General features: G+C 41.0%; 1 protein-coding gene across 1 annotated transcript in view; it reads left to right on the forward strand.

Moving 5' to 3' along the window:
- The window catches only part of LOC149309944 (macrophage mannose receptor 1-like), a 54,655-nt gene that overhangs the window by 23,934 nt on the left and 10,144 nt on the right, over window positions 1–20,577 (forward strand). The window contains exons 14-25 of the mRNA XM_089531424.1: window positions 378–456; window positions 2,242–2,383; window positions 3,668–3,703; window positions 3,807–3,976; window positions 6,445–6,512; window positions 7,872–7,972; window positions 11,414–11,556; window positions 11,761–11,875; window positions 14,326–14,468; window positions 18,109–18,211; window positions 18,742–18,974; window positions 19,825–19,990. Of these exons, the coding sequence (XP_089387550.1) occupies window positions 378–456; window positions 2,242–2,383; window positions 3,668–3,703; window positions 3,807–3,976; window positions 6,445–6,512; window positions 7,872–7,972; window positions 11,414–11,556; window positions 11,761–11,875; window positions 14,326–14,468; window positions 18,109–18,211; window positions 18,742–18,974; window positions 19,825–19,990 (1,499 nt within the window). The remainder of the gene's footprint in view (window positions 1–377; window positions 457–2,241; window positions 2,384–3,667; window positions 3,704–3,806; window positions 3,977–6,444; window positions 6,513–7,871; window positions 7,973–11,413; window positions 11,557–11,760; window positions 11,876–14,325; window positions 14,469–18,108; window positions 18,212–18,741; window positions 18,975–19,824; window positions 19,991–20,577) is intronic.

Genomic DNA, 20,577 nt, shown 5'->3' on the forward strand with positions numbered 1-20,577 from the left:
ATCAATTCTGGTGTCAGAGTGAATGCTACTCATTTCAGCTGGTCTTAATCTCAAGCAAATGGATAATGTTCAGCTTTATCCATTTCAAAATTCTAAGTTTCACAAAGTACACCTGCCATTTACATTCCCCCCCCCCCCCCCTGGAATCAGCTCCCTGAATCTAAATGTGTCAGTGCGCTAGTAGAAGGGAATTTCCAAAATTATCATGACAGGACCCAGTGTAAATTTCTATTGCACAACCAGATGGGCACAACCAGATGTGCAAGTGATAGTATGTGTATGCTACCTCTTTTGTTATCACTTATGCAAAGCTAGCAAAACTGTAATAATCAATTTAGGTTTCATATATATATGAGTTTTTTCTGTTTATATTTTAGGCATCATGAAGACGATTATTGGATTGGTTTAAATACTTTAGACCCTGATAAAGGACTGGCTTGGAGTGATGAATCTCCGGTAAGTAAATTATAAATACTGGTGTACTGGTATTGTTTGGAAAAGTGGAGGGTGCTAGGAAAAGAGGAAGTCTTTTACAATCAGTGTTTGTAAATTAACTGTGCGGAAGCCCTGTCTTTACTGTTTGCTGATTATATTATAAACTGCTTTGGGCACAATCAGTGGTGCGAACAATAAATTTCCCACGATTTCTGATGATTTCCTGAAGATTTACACACCGTAAACCTCCCGTGTGATATAAATTGTAGACTATAAATCCTTCAGACCACATGACCAAAGTACTTCCATGCTCTGAATACAGAACGTAGGGGCCAGTGGCATTAGAAGTATGCTATATTGAGTTTATTATTTATATACACTCATCCTTCCAAATTTGAGGATTTGATTATTCACAGATTTTATTAATATGTTCTCTCTAGGAATATCTAGGTCCTCCAGCGCAACTCTATGATCAACTTTAACCAAAAAATCATACTGAATAGCCTAGAGATACCTAGAGAGAACACTCCTCTAGGCATTTGTAGCTCCTCCAGTACAATTCTGTGGTTAATATCCGGCAGATATTGACCACAGAATTGCACTGGAGGACCTAGAGATTCCTAGAGAAGTGCCCTCTGAGGTAAAAACATAGTGTTTTTGTTATTTGTGGTTTTTCCACATTTAAAGTGGGGGTCTTGTGCCCCTAACTCTAGCAAATGTGGCGGGATGAATGTAGTACTTATTATCTGTGCAGTGTTAGTAAAAGAGAACACTCATTTGCCTTGGAGGGATGCCGGCAAATAATACCAAGATCTGAAAATGGAGGAAAGGCCACAACTTTATTAAACAAACAGTAACCAAGGTAGGGTTGGCCCAAAGCATGAGGAGGTTTGGATCTGGAACATCAAACAACCCCCTGGTTGTTCAATGAACCAAAATGCCTGGTCACGGCCAGGCTTCGGGATGACATAGGGGCTATGAAAATGCCATCTCTCAGACATGCAACTGATTGATCGCATGTTCTCAATCAAGTCACTGGGAGATGCTGCCACAATGTGGCTCCCCACAATGGCCACAATGCATGCTCTCAGTGCATTCAGGTCCCGACGGACTCCCGATCCAGTGATGCATAGCCCTGGAAACCACTCCCACAAGATCCTTGACCTATGCTACCGCCCCTAGAAGTTGTGACAGGAAAAAACTACAAACCCAAGGGAGGGCGAGTGGGAGAGCTGAGTGAAAATGGCACCATGAAGGGATGCCACGTGGCCTTAAATAGTCCCAGGAGGAAGGAGGAGCCGAGAAAGGGAGGGAGCCCTGCCTCTAGGCCAGCCAACCAATTGGCTGCCCAGAGGACCAGGGCAATAGAGAGGGACTCCTCGCCTCCCAGAGAGTCCCATCAGGAGGCAGAAGTCCCTCCCCTTCCCTCCACAACCAGCCAATCGCAGGCCCGCCTGCCCCCGCAAGGCAGGCTGGGGCACAGCCAGGCCCAAAGAAGAGAGGTAGGCGGCGGGGCCCCCGGCAGCAACATGGCCAGCCCTGGTAAGTCGGGTGGCCACTTATAATGTTGGTTGGGGAAGCTTGGGCATCGTGGAATGGTGATTGAAAATTCTGAACACTCTTGTTTTTCAAGTTACTTTTCTGCCTAAAATCCAGAAATATTTGGTAACGAAATAACAGGTAACGAAATAACAGCCTGTTTCTTTTGCATGTGAGAATACATACATGTAAACCTCTTTTCTGAATATTGCTTCTAGTAGTTTTAGGAAAACAACATGTAACAGATTTTTACTTGTTTATTTATAGGTAGACTTTCAGTATGGATATGACTGGTCATCACTGTATCGGAGTAATAAACCAGGTTGCAAAGTAATTTTCAGCTGGTATGGATACTGGCTAACTTACCAATGTGAAACTTTGCACAAGTGGATTTGCCAAATAAAAAGAGGTAAGATGAATATCCAGTTGTTTATTAAGCAAAAACATCAAAGGTTTCATTTGCTAGAATCTTAACATTTCCACAATTTTTGAATCTTTTCATAGAGAGGTGATGAAAAAAGGGTAAAACTTTAAGTGTACGTAACCTGCATTATAAAGGTTCTAGAGGTGAAAGTATTGTGTTTTATATTATATCACAAAGTCCAATGTAATGTATTTTTTACTCAAGTAAACAGAATGAATATAAGGAGAAAAGTGTTACTCTTTCCTGTTTTCTTATTAACTGCATGTTGTTGTTGATCTGTGCCTTTGTTTCCAACTCATGGTGACCCTAAGGCAGGGTTTTCTTGGCAAGATGTGTTCAGAGGGGGTTTGCCATTGCCTTTCTATGTGGGTGTGGGAATGTGACTTGCCAGTGGCTTTCAATGGCCAAGCAGGGATTTGAACACTAGTGTCCAGAATTCTAGTTCAATACCAAAACCACTTCACTATGCTGACTCTCACCACACCATTTCAATGTACAGAATGTTAAAATGTGGTAATTGTAGCAATATAAAATGCTATAAACTTTTCTTTTTATGAATTACCATTTGTAAAATTAGTCAGATTGAACTTAGTTATTTTATAACTAATGAATCTCTTTTGTCAGTTAAAATCTCCCCATGGTACAACTTGCTTAAATACCTTACAAGCCCAGAAGACTATGTTTAAAATCGAAATGTTTTGTCTAAAGAATGCAAATAATGCTAGCAAGGTTTCAGCTAATACCTTCCACAATCCAGGATGACCAATTAGCGAATCTCCCTTACCATCTACAGTACTGCCGCTACAATCTGGATGAAATTGAGGACCTCCATCACTTCTTGCTTAGCTGTCCATTGTCAAAGGGAATCAGAGAAAATATCTTAAAGGGTTGTTATCTAACAGAAATAATTGGTCCATCCACCAAAAATAGAATGTTTGCTTTTCAATAAAGATTCTAGTATTGCTAGAAGAGCTACAGCTTTCTTAATGTCATTAGCTAAAGCCTGTGCAAGTTACTATGAGGTATTCCCCAAGGTCTGAGGTTTTATTGCTTTATGCCTTTATTTTGTATATCCTGTACATTTAATTCTTACTAACACGTTTAGTTAAATTAGAAATGGCATTTGAAATTTTATGTTATGCTTTATATATTTTTATATTTTAACTGTTTGATATTTCTACAATCCCTTTTGTTTATATTTTGATGACCAATAGTTATAAGCATTTGAAATTAAACTGAACTATAACTAATATTTATTTGGTATTTCAGGTACAACTTTAAAAAAAGAACCAAGAGATGATTTTGGTATGTTGGATGATTTCATATATAAAGAAATATTATAATGTATGTAATTTGTACTGAAACTTATAATAGCAATGCATACATGATATTTCTTTTTCTTTTGTAGAATATTCTTTCAAAAAGATTGAAGATGGCTGGATTGCATATGGAAGCAATGAATATTATTTGAGTAATATCACTTTGCCTGCTGAAAAAGCCCAAGAATTCTGCAGGAAACATGGTGGTGGTCTCACAGTAATTGAGACTGAAACTGAAAGAAAATTTTTGTGGAAATACGTAAGAAATACACAAAGCATTCCATCAAACATACCATGGTTTCAAAAATAATAGATAAATTTTTGAGGATGATAATTTCTGTTGCAGATAGTGACAAAAGACATGAGGCAGTCAGAAAGGTACAAGAATTAAACTCTGGACAGCTGTCTGCACAGACCGCTCCCATGGTGGGCCATGGATGCAGGGATCGGCTGGTGCCACCAGGAGTTGGATTATCCCGGCTCATTTTTGCTGTGCCCCTAAGGATCGGAGCATGGCTTCCGGCCACTTTGGAAGAACATTGATTCATTTGGCCCGTCTGCTTGACCTCATATTACTGTAGCATTAAATACTTATTAGGATATAAGGATTACCAAAGGGGGAAAATTTATATTACACGCTTATCAACCAGCATCATGGATTTGGGTTGGTTTAGTGCTGTTAGGGATCTAGTGTCATACAGGTGTGGTAGTTTTTGAACCTGATCCTGAGGAGACTCAGTAGACTGTGTGATATTTCGGCTTCTGCTATACAACTGTACATGTTGTGCTGATGTTATAATATATGAAAATTATACGATGTTACCATACGATATTACATTATTTCCCCATTATATAAATCCTGGGGTAGGTTGGGAAAGGTCTGACCTTTATAATAAAAGTAAAAAATTCAGGACAGACTAATTTAGTTTGAACAACCTAAGCGGGATACAGACCTGCAGTTTGTAGCGTGGTGGCAGCGGCGGCAAAAGGGTTAGGGAGCGCCCACCAATTTACATGCTCCCTAACCCTAGTACGTACTAGGCTAACCATAGTATGTACTGGGTGTGGGAAATGGCAGCGCCTTGTACATTCGGGCGCCACCATTTTGACATGACAGACACCTAGCATCTGCACATCCCGGCGCCCAGGTGACGTTGCGAGTGCGCCAATGGCGCACTGTGGCGTCACTGGCATGCTGCAAAAAGAAGCCTCTTTCTGCGGCTTCTTTTTCTTGCTGCCACCAAGCTGTGCGGTATATCTGCTGGGGCTTGCCGGCGGCACAAACAGCACCACTGCCAGACCGTCCTTTAAGGACGGTCTGTAGCGCGCCTTAGTTATTGGGCCATCACTAAATTCCCCCCAGCATCTGTGGCAGCCTTTAAAGTGGGCATCTGTGCCAATTGTTTTTATTAACTAAACAGCAATCATTTCATAAAACTGTATTTTAAAACTGCATTTGGGTGTCATTTATTTAATCTCAGTATAGGGCTCCATATCACACAGTTTCGTTAACTCATGCCTAATACTGTAGTCTCTGTTTCATGGTTCATGTATTTGGTTTATTTGCTACACTCTCACAATCACCCCCATAACACATACACACGCGTGCATGCACATACACACACAATGGATTAAGGGAGACAGAGATAAACACAGAGAGACTCCTAATTATGACAAACAATATAATGTTTAGAACAAATGAATAAATTCAACTTACTTAGACTTGAACCATATACCCACCTCACTGGGAGCAAACTCAGTGAACACTATGGGACTTTTTCTGCATAGGTATGCACAGAGTTATACTGTTACCATCCAACTATTGAGGGGAGTAATAGATTTTACACTCTGCTTTGCAACTCAACTTAATTCTTGAACCAGAAAAATATTTGAGCCTCTAGAAAGTAAGAAATGTATTCTGTGGACAGAGTCTGATTTTCATGCCAGTCTATTCTATTCTATTCTATTCTATTCTATTCTATTCTATTCTATTCTATTCTATTCTATTTTAGGGTTTTTTTCTTCTTTTTATCGTAAATGCAAACAAAACAAAACAAAAAAGGCTGGAATTCTGTTAGTTCCAACTAGAGTAGATCCATTCATCACCTCAATTTTATATGTATATTGATGTGTTTTAAGCATTTTGGTTGACCAATAAATGTATCACTGTTTTATGGATATTAGATTGTGGTTTATTTTGCTATATGGTCAACCCAGAATATAGCGAACCCAAATATGTTTTAAAGATTTATATTCAGGATGCCATGTGTATCTATACCAGCCTTTCTCAAATAGTGGGGCGGGCCCCCCGGGGGGGGGGCGCAAGGCTCCGTAAAGGGGGGCGCGAGGCTCTGTTATGCAGAGGTGTACTTATAACAATTTTATAGACAAATGATACTATTTACAGTCGCACGGGGGGCGCAAAATATTTTCTTCTTCCTAGGGGGGGCATGACAGAAAATAATTGAGAAGCACTGATCTATACCAAGTTTCACTTAATCTAATTGGTCTTTATTCTAAAATTCTAAATAGGCAAGCACAACAAGCAAAGCATGGAAAAATCTGTCCAACATTACAACTCCTTCTTGTATTAGCTGATTGATAACTTCTGCACTTCTTGTAGAATAACCGGATTACATTTACCTGGTGAAAAGCTGGTTAATTTATATTAAGGTTATGAGATACCTTGCTGCATTTATTTTCCTCTCTCTCTCTGGTATATTTTAGAATTACTTTTATGGATCTTACTATAACCCTTACATTGGCTTAATTTTGGGACTGGATGGAAAGTTTAGGTAAGTGAACAATACATAAATTTATATCTATATTCCTTTGTAGCTGTCTGTCTATATATTTTTTTTAAAAATGAAAAAATATTTACATAAAGAAATTGCAGTGTAATATGGGGGGGGGGGGGGAATCACTGATAACAATTCTATCCTCACTGAAAGCCTTGTGAATATGCTTCAAAGGGACAGATGAGGAGGAAAAACTAGGTAAATCCTGGGGTTTCCTGAATGGGATGCCCCTGTCCTCATGGCCCACTCCCAAAGCAAGCAGAACACCCACAGGCAGTCCACACCACGTGGCATCAAGCCGCGCTGCTCAGTTATTATTTTTTCATTTCCCCAACTTGGATGCATACCATGCATACCATTGCATGAACAAATCACCTGTGACTGCCAATTGCCTCCCTCCTCCCAAGCTGCCATCCTATTGGATGTCCCGTGTGACCAGCCACACAGTTCCATGAGCTACATATTGCGCATACAGTGCAACAAAGAAATGGGCGTATAGAAATTGTTGACAAGATTGCTACCTCTGGGCACCATTTTGAATCTATGTATTTTGAGCAAAGAGGCAGAGCAGAAACAGACTATTCTGCTTCTGTTTCATTTATGAATTGTTATGGTTAATGATCACTCAAAATATATAGCTTCGTCGTAATTTTCCATTCACTCTTCTTCATTATTTCATTAGATCTCTTCATCATGGATCTGATGACAGAATATTTCATTGTACATAATTCTACAGTATGGAAACAGGAAACCATTCATAATATAATACCAACAAAATTAAAACTATCTTTAAAAAGCCTTATAGGTGTGTAGGACAGAAAATCATTACTTGATGTTAATAAATAACAATAAACTAAATATTTTATAACTTGTTTTCCTTTAATAATATCTCGTAATATTCTGATAGCTTTCTTCACCATCTTGTTTATATTATTTCAATCAATTCTGCCAGGGACTTCAAAGTTAACTTTTTTTTCTTCTGGCAGGGCCAGTGTGCCTTTAATCATGAGCAGAAGGTGTTAATTCAAGAGTGAAATCTTTTCCCACATTAGACTTTCCTTGGATAAAAGAGAAAATATACAGAAACATCAAATGTAAATATAGTGGCCTTCCCATCAGTGTGAGAAAAAACATGGACGTTCAAGCCCCATATTATTCAATGGGCAGTGATGTGTGTTTGGCTGCATCAATGCAGCTGGATGCACACGCTGCCATTGAATACCATGGGTTGTGCCATGTCATGGACACTCCAGTTTGTGGAAGGCTAGCCCGCTGATATGGATGGCCTACTGTATACATATTGGTAAACTTCTAATGACATTGTTCTGTCCAATATTGTTGTGTAATTTTCTTTAGCTGGATAGATGGTTCTCCCGTGACGTATGTATCCTGGGCCCCTAATGAACCCAACTTTGCAAATGAAGATGAACATTGTGTGATGATGTATTATTACACAGGCAAGTAGAAAACTGTGGACCATTTTAAGCTCCCTAGTATGTATACTGTATATGTGGGAGTGGAGCAAGGGACTAATAAATATAGAGAAAATCTATTACACAGTAGGCTGATTCCTTATTTGCTCACGCTTAGATGAGACCCACTGAAATCAGTGTAACATAGGCCTCGAGCAGCTAGAGGCCACTCCCACCCTGATTGCTGCAGGATGTCCCTGGTCCCGATCTGGGCTGCTGCCACAGTCCTGAACTGGCTGCCAAAAAGGAGTGTTTTTTTGTCTGCTGCTTTTTGGCCTGGCTCTTTCATGTTGGGGCAGGCTCAGTGCGGCATCTGGCCACATTCAGGGCATGTGTTGTGTAAATGCCATGCCCCGAATGCAGCCCAAGGGTGGCCCTTTTGGCCCATCTGTTTCAGACCTTAGGTTAAGTACAGTGGGCCCTTGGTAAATTGGATTTAGGAGCTTATCCCATGAACAAATAAGCCAGTTTATCTCTCCCAGCTTCAATTCTGGATCTAGGATGCACTTTTTTGAAGCCAGGGAACTTCCTACTTAAAAAATTAGCCAACTGAGCGAGGCTTCAATCTGGGATGCATCAGAGTGGCAGCATCTCAGCTAGATCAGTTGCGATTTAGTTATGATAACATCCAGGGGCATCCTGGATCCAGAACTGAAGCTGGAAGAGGTAAGACAGCTTATTTGCCCAAGGGATAAGCTCCTTAATGTAAACTGATTTTAATAAATCTGCTCTACATGTGGTGAAATCTGGAACTAACTGGATTCATAATCTAAATAATTATTTCACTTATAAGTGTTTGTTGAAAGCATAGAAAATCTGACTATCCTCAAAGATTCTTGTGACATCTTAAAGTCTTACACTTCATATTTACAAAAAGCTTACATAGACTATAGCCCAATTCATCCTTCGATATATCACATCCACATTTTAGCTGGAACCCTGTTGGCCACCTATGTCAGATGAGCTAGAGAGGGTTTTTCCAGGGTCACCTAGGCGGGTTACAAACCGCCACTTGGGACGTCCTCAGGATGTCCCAGTTTAAAAAAGGGGTGTCTCTTCCAGACGCCCCTACTCCTGTTACGGACTCTGTCCGTAACAAATGGCGGCGGCCATTCCACATGGCCGCTGCCATCTTGACGTAACGGACGCTGTGCGTCCACACGTTGCGTGGCGCTAATGATGTCGCGAGTGCGCCATTGGCGCCTCGCGGAGTCATTAGCGCGCTGCCAGAAGAAGCTCCATTTTGGAGCTTCTTTTTGCTTCGTAAGGGAGCCGCATGGTTTGGCTGCGGCGGCTCCCTCGCAGAGCAAACAGCGGCGCCGGGAGACCACCGCAAAGCGGCGGTTTGTAATGCCTCATAGTTATAATTATAGCTCACTTTCCCTCCAGCATAGCTACTATAATAATAGTAATGATAATGATATTAAGAGTAAGCTTTAATAAGTAGTGGCCGACTTTATCCTCCAACATACACTATTCATATTATGGCCAGAACTTTGTGGTTGAAGTAAGCCAACTGAGCTAGAGATTGAAGTTTTTTTCCAAACTCACATAGGCAGACATAAAAGAACAGAGGCAAAATCTGCAAACTCTGAACAGCCGAGTTTTCCAATGCCTCGCTTCCTGGCTGCAGGAAATGTGTGTGTTGTTTGCTTTTAAGTTGTTCGTGATTTGTGGCAACTCTAAGGCATACCCATCACAGGGTTTTCTTGCAAGTTTCTTCAGAGGGGGTTTGCCATTGCAATCCTGTGTGACTTGCCCAAGATCACCCAGTGGATTTTCCTGCTCCCATCATCATTGGTGCTGATGTAACTTTATTGGTATATTGCACTAACAAGGTTTCAGTCTATGTGTGCAAGTGTGTAAAGAAGAGAGATCTTGTGAAAGACTACACAGTCTTACAGACTAAAGGCAGTATCGATATATTATTTTAAAACCATTAAAATCCATATGACTATAAGCAGTTTACACATATAAATCTGATCATTTTATAGGCTCCTTTCCTTCTAGCATGGATATTATGGCGGGATACAGACGGGCAGGGGAAGACGTCTTGGAGGTGTATTCTGCTGAATACGGAGCCTCCAGACCGCCTGCCCCGGGGGCATGGCTCAGGAGATGGGGCTTCCACATGGGGGGCAGTGAAGACGCCTCACCTGGGGCCGTTTCTGACCCGCAGTTTCCAAACCGCCGCCTCGGAGGACGCTGCAAAGAGAGAGGCAGCTTCCTCACGGGCGGCCAAAAACGGGGCTTTTTTTTTCTTTTGCCGGCTGGCGGATGCGCAGCTGCGCAGCTGCAGCGCTAAGCAGCGGCGGCAGAAAGCCTATGGGCACATTTAAAGTGCCCAAGCCCCTTTAAAACTTTTTTCCCCGCTCTGCCCAAGAACAATGGTGGTCTCCTGCCAGCTGGTGATCAGCTGGTGTTGGCATCCTTGCCCGCTTGCACTTTGCCAGTGTCACCAGCATCATGGATGCCTCCTCTCCTTTGGTCCCTGCGCTCTTGCTGAATCTGCAATGCACAGCCACAGCTGTCGCCGCTGCCACCGCTGTCCCCCTGCCATCCCCCATCACCTCCCTTGTACATATGTAAATATTTACAGTTTTAGCGGTTTTTATTGTTAGGTGAAAATGGCACAGGAATGTGTGTAGGGGCTCACTTTAAAGTCCAAACTTTCCAAGCAGCGCATGCGTACATGTTGCTCTAGGGTTAGGGTTAGGGTTAGGGTTAGGGTTAGGGTTACGAGTCTTAAAATGCGCTGCAGCTGTGCTGCAGCTTCCACACCTGCATGGCAGCTGACGCTGCAATTAAAGCCTGACTGCAAACTGCGCATGTTCCAGGACCCCGACTCATTATGCGACGCAGCTGACTCGGAGCTTTTAAATGGGCAACTTAAATTAGCGGCGTAGCAATTCTGACGTACCGGTGCAGCAGCTTACAGACGGAGCTGCACAGCTGCGCATCAAACGGAAAAGAAGCGGAGAAAAGCAGCACCTTTTTAATGCCGTCTCTTCCCGCTTGGGGCGTGCGGGGGGCGTGTTCATGGCGGCATTCAGGTAAGGCCCGTCTGAAGGCTCTACTTTTATGACGTCATGAATACACCCCTTTTTGCCCGTCTGTATCCCGCCTATGTCAGCATAGACAGTATAAGTATTTTCCATTACAAACACTGACTAGACCTAGTTCTACTTGATTTTAACATGCCACTTCAGGCCACAATCTGCAATTATTGACATGTATAAGATAGAAAGCAAGTGAAGTGCTACACAAGACATGACACCTGTATGTTTTTTGTTGTTGCTGCTCCTGTTGCTATTATTATTATTTCATCAGTAACATGTACTTGAAACACAGTTGATCTTTTTTTGTGAGGTGGTGATGGAGGAGTAATTTTAAACTTCCCAGCTGATTAAATATGTCTCTATTCAGGTTTATGGAATGATATAAATTGTGGTGCTGAGAATGGCTTTATTTGTGAAAGACACAATAGTTCAGTCCCTTCATCTGTTACTCCCACGTCAGCTGAGCCTCTTGGAGGGTGCCCTGAAGGCTGGCATTTGTTTGATAACAAGGTAATTAGACATAAGAAATAGCTTAATAAATCAGCTCTTTTCAAATATTGTAGCATGTGTGATAATTTTTAAAATAAATTAATAAATTGCTAATTATTTATATCTGCTATGCTAGTACCATTGCATGATAAATGGTATCAAGATTGATTCTGAATTTTGACATAATTGATAGGATTTTGAGGGGTGTTTTTCTTTCACCTGCAGTGCTTCCGAATATACGGTTTTGATGAAGAAGAGAGGAAAAACTGGACTGCTGCACGTGCTGATTGCAAAAACCTAGGAGGAAATCTGGCTTCCATATCAAGCAAAACTGTTCAAGGTATGCTTGTTTCATTAAAACAAATTGTTCATGTAGGCTTAACCGTTTTAAAAATGCAAGACTCCCTACACAAGTTAACTTAGCACAGGATAGGCTACAATATGGATCCTTCCTTCCTTCCTTCCTTCCTTCCTTCCTTCCTTCCTTCCTTCCTTCCTATGTGTTCTGTGGTGCAAATGTGAGCTCCTTCCATGTGGTTCAGGGGCTGTCATTATCTAAGCAGCATGAGAAGAATGCACACTGCTAACACTTTTACAACACAAAAGCAAAGTATAATAATATATAGATGATCTTTGTGATTTTGTGACTCACACATATTGGAATCTCTGTGCCTGCATAACCCATCTTCAGAAAAATCTAGAACTAGATCTCTTTAGCTGAGCCTCCTCCCCCAACTCCTCAGCTCCCCTTTGTCCACTATCACAACCACATCAAAAGGAACTTCATGTGTTAACTACTTTTCTTTGGCTTGTATTTTTCTGACTCTTTTTCAATTTATGGCATCTACAGCATACTTGAAGAGGTGTGTCTTCTGTGGAATGAAGATTCCCCCCAGATGGATGGTCATTCTATGTGCATTCTTTGCTTGGGGGAGCCCAAGCACCCATAAGTGCTCCTGTTATAGAGTCTTTTCTCAACAGACCTGTCAGAACAGGGCTTCATGTCTTAAAACCTTTCTCTGGGAGTCAGCTGACCAGAGTTAATATTCTGGTTAGAGATTCTACTTGCTTTGGCTTGTCTGTGATCCAGCCGTCACAAGCAGGTGTGTCTAACTTGCTTATTTCCAATCTGTGTGAGTAACAGAGACCACAAAAAAGAAAAGCACATTGCTGTAACTGTGGTTCTTTGAATGGTCATCTGTGAATTCACACAAACTACCCACTTTCCCTCTATTGCTATACTTGACTCCCTTGTTTGTTGACTGCTCTGGTAGACATGGAACTGAGGAGGTTTCAGTGGGAACCGTACTGAGCATGTGTAGTATGGGCCCTTAGCCAAAAAGATCTAACTCTAGAAGTTTCTGAAGATGGTCTGTGCAGGCACAGAGATTTCCATATATATGAATTCACAGATGACCATTCGAAGAACCACAGTTACAAGTAAGTTGCCTGCGTTTCTTTTCAGATAGTATAAAATGCATGTGTTACTTTAACAATTAACAGTAGCTTGCCAACCTGCCAGTGTCTCAGTGACATGATAAGGATGTCCCTTTAGTCTTATTATGCAAGCTCCCTACCTGATTCATCAAATTTAGTGAAGCAGCATATACTAGAAATTCTCCAATATTTCCCTTTCCTTCTTTTTTCTTTCCTAAATATTTTGTTAAGAAGGAAGAAATGAAGTAGCAGAGCGACTTCTTTTGATCAGTAATCTTGGCATTTTACTTGCCATAAATTAGCTTTGTTGTGTACCCAAATGAAATTTGTGAAAACAGTAGTTTTGAGAATAAGGCTTTCATTATTATTGCTGTTGTTGTTATTGTTCTTTTATTTACTTATATCGCACCTTTCTCCCAGTATAGGGACTCAAGGCATAGCAAATTTAAAACGATACAAAAGCATTAAAAATGTATATAAATATAACTTTAGTACAGTGTGCCCGCACCATACGCGGGCACACTATATGCAACTTTCAGCTTACACTCAAGCCATGCGGCAATACAACAGATGGTGTGCATGCACCGCTGCGCTGCTGCACCCAAACCCCATTATATTCAATGGGGCTCGAGTATATGCATTTTTTGCCTTATGTGAGAGGGTCCGGAATGGGTCCCCTGTGTAAAGTAAGGGTCCGCTGTAATAAAAAAAAGAATCAAATGATGTAGTCTTAGTCTGTATTCTCACCGCAACAATAAAGAGCTCTGGTGCCACAGCAAACTACCATGTCCAGAATTCCATAGCCTTGAGCTATGGCATTTCAAGTGGTGTCAAACCAGATTATTGCTGCAATGTGGATGCTATATCCCAAATGCGTACTCCATTCTGATTTCACTGCTATTGGTTTTGTGTTGGTAAAACCAAACTCCAGCTTTCATATAGGCTGAAACAAACAAAGAGAGGATTATCTTAATGGTTACATGCTTCTTCTCTTTCTAGGATTAAAAAGCATAGGTGACTCTCTTGCGAGTTTGTTTAAGTGTATTTTTTAAAAAAATTATTATTGTTACATTCTAGCAGAGACAAGGAACCCGTATCCTTTCAGATGATCCTGAACTACAGTCCCCATAATCACCCACCTTTTGGCCATACTAACTAAGACTGGTGGGAGATGCAGTCATGGAGGATCTGGAGGGTTGTAGCTCCCCATCCCCTCATGAGAAGAATTTTTAAAGAAAGTATGATCAAAATATAATTAGCTGAGTTGAAGATATCCTGTATTGCTCACTTGTGGATGAAAGGCATGTGATTGCCAAATACTTTATGAGAAAACATTTCTTTATTTTCACCCAGCTTTCCTCACAGTGCACTTGAAAAGCTGTTCAAGTGGCCCTTGGATTGGACTGAATGATAGGAATTGGGAAAATCGGTTCTTATGGACAGATGGAAGTGGCGTCTACTATACAAACTGGTCCCCAGGTTCCCCAAGATACAATGTAAGTGATACCTGTAGAGTATTTTCATCTTTTTCCCGTGGGTGCAGGGTTTGTTTGTTTATTTATTAATTTAACTTATATCCAGTCCTTCTCCCAAATGGAACTCAAACACACAAATTAAAACAATGTATATGGTTTTAAAATAGTAGATTAAAACACAATTTAAATGATACCATGTTAAAACATAAAACTGTAAAACAGTATGAGAAAAGCCATGACAAAAACAATTAAAAAGCAATGTACCACAGTCACCTCATTAACACTATTTTCACACCTTGTGAAGGAGGACAGTGATTCACTTTGTCTTTGATTAGTCACCTTGCAACACATGTATTCAAATTTAGCATGGATTTTATCCCATCCCTGAAGTCCAGATTCCCCCTTTCCTGGCAAGGAGGACTTGTCTAACAAATCAAGGAATAATGATGAGGGCAAGGCAGCTGAGGCAGAAAATGAATTGTAAAGCATCTCAATGCAATTAACTTGTGTGAAAAGGAGTTGAAAAATCAGCAATTAGACAGTGGCTGATCAGTTCCATAGTTGTTCAGCTGTGTTACTACTTTGTGGAACATCAGGTGGGCCATATGTCAGAGTCTGATTCAGTTACTACTTCTTTCACCTGAACAAGACAAGAAGGCCTTGCCCTACCAACAGGGATGGAGGGAATATTCACAAATGTTATCATCCTTGAACAGAAATAATTTCTTGATTTATTGAAAAACAACAATCAATTGCTGTGAGGTTTTTTTTAAATTGTCCCTCAAAGGGGTGAAAACTCACACAGTAGGAAGAAACCATTAGGCAATTAGGCTAATGTTGTGACTGATATTCAACTACAGATCATCTGACATAGTTCTAAAAACTACAGCATCAAAATGAAAGCTTAGAGGCATTTATTTATTTTATTTGTATCACACCTTTCTCCCAACACAGGAACAAAGTCAGTGTATAACATTTTCAAAGCACCATACAATTGGAAGATTGTTAATACAATAATTAAAACACAATTTAAATTTCTATTTTAAAATTGCAAGTTCAAAACAGCATTAAAACAAGTTAAAAACGGAATTAAAAGTTGCTTAAAACATGTTAACATCAAAACACTACATCCTTTCATTAACCGCTCTATCTGCCACATATATTAAAAACCAAAAGTTTTCTTCTAAAAAATGATATTTACCTGCTGGTGGAAAGATAGCAGGAAGGGGGCCAAGCAGACTTCTTTGGGAAAGGAGTTCCATAACTTGGGAGCAGACACAGAAAAGGCTGTCTCTCCTGTCCTCATCACCAGGCATGCCTGGGTTGGTGATGGGACTGAGTAATAGCCTTCCCTTGAAGATCTTAGAAAATGAGCAGACTCATAGGGATATACAGGTAGTCTGGGCCCAAGCTGTGTAAGAACTTTAAAAATCATAACCAGCACTTCAAATTATATCCAGAAATTGAGGGGTTATATGATCTCAATACCCTGACCAAGTCAGAAACCTGACATTTTGGATGTGCTGCAGTTTCTGAACAGTTTCCAGAGCAGCCCAAAGTAGAATGTCTTACAGTAATCCAAGCAGGATGATGCTATCAAGGCATGTGTCAACAAAGCCAGAACTGATTTCTCAAGGAAAGGACTCAGCTGGCACACCAGTTTTAGCTGTATAAAACACACTCTTGACTGCTGCTGTAAAGTGAACAGTTTTGAAACCAGGAGCCCACCGAAGCTGCAGATCTGAAATTTCAGGAAGCTTTCCAAAATTGGCCACCAGAGCACTGCTGGAGGACAGGTGATGGTCAGGTGGCAGTGTAGCAGCAATTTTGCGTGCAGTAACATCAGTTTTGACCCGTTTCAGCTCGATCCCATCCTGTGCATGGGTCGGCATTAAAATTGCACACGATAAACTCCCAAGAAGGACTGGAACCACCACAGAACAGTGCTCCCCAGTGACATCTCAGAGAGATAGCTCAGAAAGACAACATAGTTGATGCCATCGGATGCTGCTGAAAGGTCCAGCAGAACCAACTGGGACACTATCCTCCTGTCCAGTTCCCTTTGTAGGTCATCCACCAATGCAACCAAAGCTGTCTCTGTCCAGTAGTCAGGCCTTAGGCCAAGTTGAAATGGATTAAGTAATCCATTTCAGCCCCTGGAACTGGGAGGCCACTATATGCTCCAGAACCTTGCCCTAAAATGTAATATTGGAGAGTAGCTGGTAGTTATTCATTGTAGTCAGGTTCAGGGACAGGTTTTTTTTTTTTAAAGTAAGGGCTTCATCACAGTGTCTTTTAAGCAGGAACTATGCCTTATTGTTGTGAGGCATTCACTAATCCCATTCCCCACTTGGCCATTCTTCCTCTGGCTGCTTTTATAAACCAAGAAGGGCAAGGGTCCAGTGGACATGTGGAGGCTCTCACATCTCTAAGGATCCTGCCCATATCTTTAGACTGCACAAAGTGAAATTTAACCATTAGCCTGGGCTAAGCAGGAGCCAAGATTACATCCACTAAACCTGTATTAACTACAGCATCCAATTTGTAGCAGATCTGAGCAATTTTATCTGTAATGGGTACAAATTCTTCATAGTGGGCTCCTGAATTGTCTAACAAGATGCTCCTGTGGAGCAGAATATAAGGGCTCCCCTAAACACTTGAAACAGCTCCATTGGACAACACTGTGCAAATGTAATGGTAGCAGAGAAGAATGGTTTCTTTGCTGCTGCCACCATCACAGAATAGGCTTTCTAATGGGCTCTAACCCATGTTAAATCAGACCTGTTCTGAGTTTTCTGTCATCAGTGCTCAGTCTCCATCCCACTTGTTTCATCACCACCGGTTCCATAGTGAATCAGGGGACTATCAGGGGACTGTGTTGGCTCCATTGTGTTGAGGTGGACACTTAGAAATAATAATAATAATTTTAATAATAATTTGTTTTATTTATATACCGCTATTCCAAAGATCATAGCGGTGAACAGCAAGTAAGCTAATTAGCAAGTAAGCTAAAATGATTATGTTCACCACCCTGGCCATTTCTTTATTCCAGAGATCAGACAGGGGTTTGACAAGATCACCTGCCAAGGCAAAAGGGAACTCTCCAAAAGTCATCAGGAATCCATTTGGATGCATAAGTCTCCTGGGGAAGACCATCTTACCCCCCCCAAATCCATGCAGAGGTCCTGAGTCCCAGTGAGTCTAAAGTAGTGATCTGGGTAGTGATCTGTCCATAACAAAGTTCCTCCACACCCAAGATCATTATCCTAGCACAGAAAACCATGCTCAGGGATTGTGGGTGCCCCAGCTATTATTTGAGACAGAGCCATGGTCATCAGAGGATGTGAAGTCCTGAGCTGCTGCCAAAGGGGTGGTCTCAGCAAGGAAGTCCTCAGTACAACAAGCTGAGGGGATTTCAGCATCACCGAGACCAACTTAGCTAGCTCAGGAAGGGAGACTGTTGAGCAGCTGTGTGGGTGGCTGACCAACAGAATCCTTATTCTGTCCCAACCACCCAATGCCAGATACAAACACTCAAACCCAGCAGACTGTGGGATGGAGCAGCTGGTGAGGAAGAATCATGATAGACCACTGCAACTCCATCTCCCTTGGCATAGTAGAGGTGAATACAGTGAAAGATTACTTTTGCTCATTCCCCCAGGGTGACTGTGTGTTTATGATTTGGAAGCCTGAGAAACTAGCAGGATATTGGAGAGATGGAAGATGTGGAATTAAGAGAAGCTATGTCTGTCAAAGGAAGACTGGTAAGTTTAAGAAGAGATCTATACTTAGTGGCAGGTTTCAACCCTACTCATAAGCTTTCATTGGAAAGCAAGAAGAGAATTTACATGAGTCAGCACCACCATTTTTGCACATACAACTGTTCACTGAAGTCATTTTAAATGAAAAACAGGAATTCTGTTTATCAGGAGCTGGAGAGGTTAGGATGCCAATTGAAGAACAGTCTCTTGACTTCTCTTGAAAGAATGAAAACTTTCAAATAGGCCTTGTTGCTGGGCATTTAATTGACTTCTTTTATGACTGTAACTAAAACTGATTATGAGACATGGTCCAAGTTGTATTTTACTTAGAACTTGACTACATTTTTTCCTTTTGGCAGAATGTTATATGTTCAGGTCCAAGACTTTCATTATTTTTATTTCAGACTTCTAGTAATTTCAGTCTTACAGGACACAGTATTTAGAATTTCAATGTCAAGTGGTATCAATTTATATTTTTATGACTGTACAGTTTAAACTGACCTCTGCTCTTTTTTCCCATTCCTTTGCTACAGATAGTATATTACCTGTCCCTGAGGCAACTGTTCCAGCTTCAGGATATACCCTTTATGGAAACAGCAGTTATTCTCTTGTTAGTCCCAGAATGACATGGGAAGATGCAAGAAAAAGATGTAAATCTGAAAACTCAGAGCTTGCCAGCATATTAAATCCCTACATCCAGTCATTCTTATGGCTACAGGTGTTAAAATACAATGAGCCTGTGTGGATTGGTCTAAACAGCAATCTGGTAAGAACAAGATGTTCTTCATCCACACCAAGGGGTTGTATTCAGAAAAGTTAGTTAGAAATTGTGAGAACAGGATATTTATTGCTTGACTGTTTACAAAATAAAGCTTTGGACACAATCAATGGGTAACGTATGGTTATACTTGTCTGTCTTTTGTTTTCTGATGGAAATTGAAAGTGCATCTAAATCTGGGTGGACAACATTCTCAGGATGCATGTGGGTGTAATACCTAAGATGTATGTACAAATACCCCATTTGGGTGATACTTAAGACATGTGTGTACAAATACACATGGGCATTCAGACACGTCTTCCAGTTGCTTGAGAAAAGCCTTTGATCTCTTTCCTATCCCAATAATGTTAAATGGGATTGCTGGTGTGGGAGAGAGGTAAAGCATCCTAGTGATTCTTCTGAAGAGTGCTGGGGAAGTTTGGCTAGAGAAGATTTTGACACCAACCTATGCAGAGGCACCAGCATCTTTATCATACTCAGAATGGGGAGACACTGAAGTTTTAAAAAGAAGAATGTGATATAAATTCCCACCCACCCCCCCACCCACCACCCACCATGCAATTCTTGTAATGGGCAGTGCTAGCACCCACAATCCCTTCAGACTTTCCTGCCGTAGATGGAGGGTGCCATGCTAATCTCTTCATCTGTTTAACCTTGGATCTTGACAATTGCTGTAAGAGACAAAAGAAGGAGGCTTAAGAATTAAATTAAAAGGAAACATTGGTAGATTCTACTGATGGAAACCAGTACCGATGTTTTGTTTCTCCATTTTCTAAATCAACCAGAAAGTCATTTCTAAGCCAAGGTGATTTTTTTTCTGTGTGCATTTTATTTGTAGACCAATAAGAAATACAAATGGATAAGTAACCAGAGACTGGTGTATAGTAGCTGGGGTGAAGAAGAGCCAAAAGAGAACATTGCCTGGGTCTACTTGGACATTGATGGTCATTGGAAAACAAGCACTTGCAATGAAACGTATTTCTCTATCTGTGAAAAGTATCATGGTAAGAAAAGCAATGTATTTTACATTCTTATTTAGAAGGAAGAGACTGGATATAGTAGTAGGGCAAATTACTTGGTTAACTCTATGTGTTAACTATATATGTGATCTGCAGAAGGACTTATGCGAATATTTTATTTTATTTTATTTTAGAGTATTTAAACCCCGATTTTCACCCCTAAAGACTCTACAGATTGTTAATTTGACAGTTCCCTGCCTTCAATCTTATAATCTCAAAAGACATGAATACTACTACTACTACTACTAATAATAATAATAATAAATTTATTTATATACCACCTTTCCAACGCCTGCCTCGAATCCTGCCCCAGGCTGGTGTGATGCCATGTACTGCACCACATGGCACAGAGAATCACACTGCTCCTCTGGTTCTTCATCTAGATGGTGCTGGCGGCTACTGCCCCCTTTCCATGGAACAGAAAGGAGCCACTTTTTGTGGCTGCTTTTTGCACTGTGGAAAGGTGAGATCGGCGATGCAGCATGCGGTTGCTACAGCCCCGATCTGGCATAGAGAGAGGCAGTTGCAAGCCACCCCTTAGGGGCGGTCTGTACAGCCCCAATGTCCAGCAG

This window comes from Sceloporus occidentalis, unplaced genomic scaffold (genome assembly GCF_023333645.1).
Source record: "Sceloporus occidentalis isolate IW3139 unplaced genomic scaffold, rSceOcc1.0.p SCAF_7, whole genome shotgun sequence".
NCBI classification, from domain to species: domain Eukaryota; kingdom Metazoa; phylum Chordata; class Lepidosauria; order Squamata; family Phrynosomatidae; genus Sceloporus; species Sceloporus occidentalis.